At 39.9% G+C, this 1,889-nt stretch overlaps 1 protein-coding gene across 1 annotated transcript in view; it reads left to right on the top strand.

Moving 5' to 3' along the window:
• Positions 1-1,479: 1,479 nt before the first annotated feature.
• Positions 1,480-1,889, top strand: part of LOC109220269 (60S ribosomal protein L23-like) — a 581-nt gene continuing 171 nt past the window's right edge. Inside the window, exon 1 of the mRNA XM_019384730.1 lies at positions 1,480-1,889. This exon is cut by the window's right edge and continues 171 nt beyond it. Within this exon, the coding sequence (XP_019240275.1) occupies positions 1,515-1,889 (375 nt within the window). The 5' untranslated portion in view covers positions 1,480-1,514.

Raw genomic sequence — 1,889 nt, 5'->3', positions numbered from 1 at the left:
AGAGCACTAGGTTCCCTTAGGTTTCACGAGTCATGAGCAAGTCTAGTAGAGTCTCGTGGATCGGTACGGAGACGTCTGTACTTATTTTCGGGAGGCTACAGGGCTATTAGGAGCACTTCCCTTCTTGATTTCCTCATCGTGCGATTTGATTCCTTTGAGACTTATATATATATATATATATATATATATATATATATATATATATATATATATATATATATATCTGTGTATGTGTGTGTGTGTGTGTGTGCGCGCGCGTGCGCCTAAGTGGGCCTATTTATTTGTTTAATTTTTTTATCTAATACTTCAAATTAATCTAACAAACTAAAACATTAAGCATAATAAGTCTAATAATTTTAAAATAACACAAATTGTCTCAAATCAATTTAAAATCTTAAATACGAATGTCTGGAGAATGCAAGACCACTCTTTATACGCCTCCTCAAATAGCCCGTGCCTCCAACTTTGGACGATGAGTGTAGACTCGACCACAGTTCTTGCACTTTATTACGTAAATTTCTTCATTTTCTTCTACCACATTAAAGTGTTCCAAAATAAATGGGTGCAATCTAGAATCACCGGGTATGATTTAACTTGAATTAAGAATTTGAGTTTGAGAAATGAGAGATGAGTGAAGACTTGAATACTTCAATTTGAGTTTGAGAAATGAGAGATATTGATGATTTTTTGAGAAAATAAAAGAATGAGGGGGTATTTATAGTTGAAAATAGGGAAAAAGTGTAATTATAGAAAGTTTGAGGTTAAAACAAAAGGGGGTTGGTTAAATGGCTATTTTAGAAAGCCCAAACGGCTATTTTTGCAGGCCAACGACCATTTTTCAAATGTTGCAACGGCTAAAAAAATTTTGGATTTTGGATTTTCTTTTTAAAATTAGTCGTTGGACCCGTTTAGGACCGGTTGAACCGGTCCACTTAGGACCCGGTCCCGGGCCCAAACGGTCCCGGTCCTAACGGGCAAGTTACAAAGCTGGATGGCCTTTTGGTTCCCGGTACGTAGCCTCCTCCTCGGCTCGAGTTGTCCGCTCGGGTACACCAAGTCTAGAACAATATACCCAGGTTTTAAACTTAGAGTAACTCAGCCTCATGCCGGATCCCTAGTAGAAACGTTTGTTTGCATCATGTGCATTTGACTTAGGGAACTCAACACAAGGGTTGGATCCGTCTAGGACAGGTGGACCTCAGAATCAAAAGACCATCCTGATGCATTTTTTACGTGCTAATTGTACAATTATTTGCTTCGATTTGCATGTTGACCGGTTGCTAGAATAGGGAGAAAATTGGGAAAAATAAAATTGAGCTATGAGAGAGATAATTACCCGCCGTTGAAACAACCTGGTGTCCAAAATATGACGAAACTCTGCCAAAATTTTTTTAAAAAAAAAAGAGAAAAAAAAGAGAAAAAAAAAAGAGGGAAAAAGAAATTGGTTTCAAAAGTTTCATGTCTTTTCTTCTCACAGGTTAGAGAGAGAGAGTGACGAACAACACCGTCGAACAATGTCGAAGCGAGGACGTGGAGGTTCCGCTGGGAACAAGTTCAGGATGTCACTAGGTTTGCCGGTGGCGACAACTATTAACTGTGCCGATAACACTGGTGCAAAGAACCTTTACATCATTTCGGTGAAGGGTATCAAGGGAAGGCTGAACAGGTTACCTTCAGCTTGTGTGGGTGACATGGTTATGGCCACTGTGAAGAAGGTTAAGCCTGATCTCAGGAAGAAGGTTATGCCTGCTGTTGTTGTTCGTCAGCGCAAGCCGTGGCGCCGAAAGGACGGTGTTTTCATGTACTTTGAAGATAATGCTGGTGTAATTGTGAATCCCAAGGGTGAAATGAAGGGATCTGCCATTACTGGTCCCATCGGGGAAGAGTGT

Source organism: Nicotiana attenuata, unplaced genomic scaffold (assembly GCF_001879085.1).
Source record: "Nicotiana attenuata strain UT unplaced genomic scaffold, NIATTr2, whole genome shotgun sequence".
Classification (NCBI taxonomy): domain Eukaryota; kingdom Viridiplantae; phylum Streptophyta; class Magnoliopsida; order Solanales; family Solanaceae; genus Nicotiana; species Nicotiana attenuata.
The sequence above is the reverse complement of the archived record's forward strand: the minus strand, read 5'-3'. Positions and strand labels throughout refer to the sequence as shown.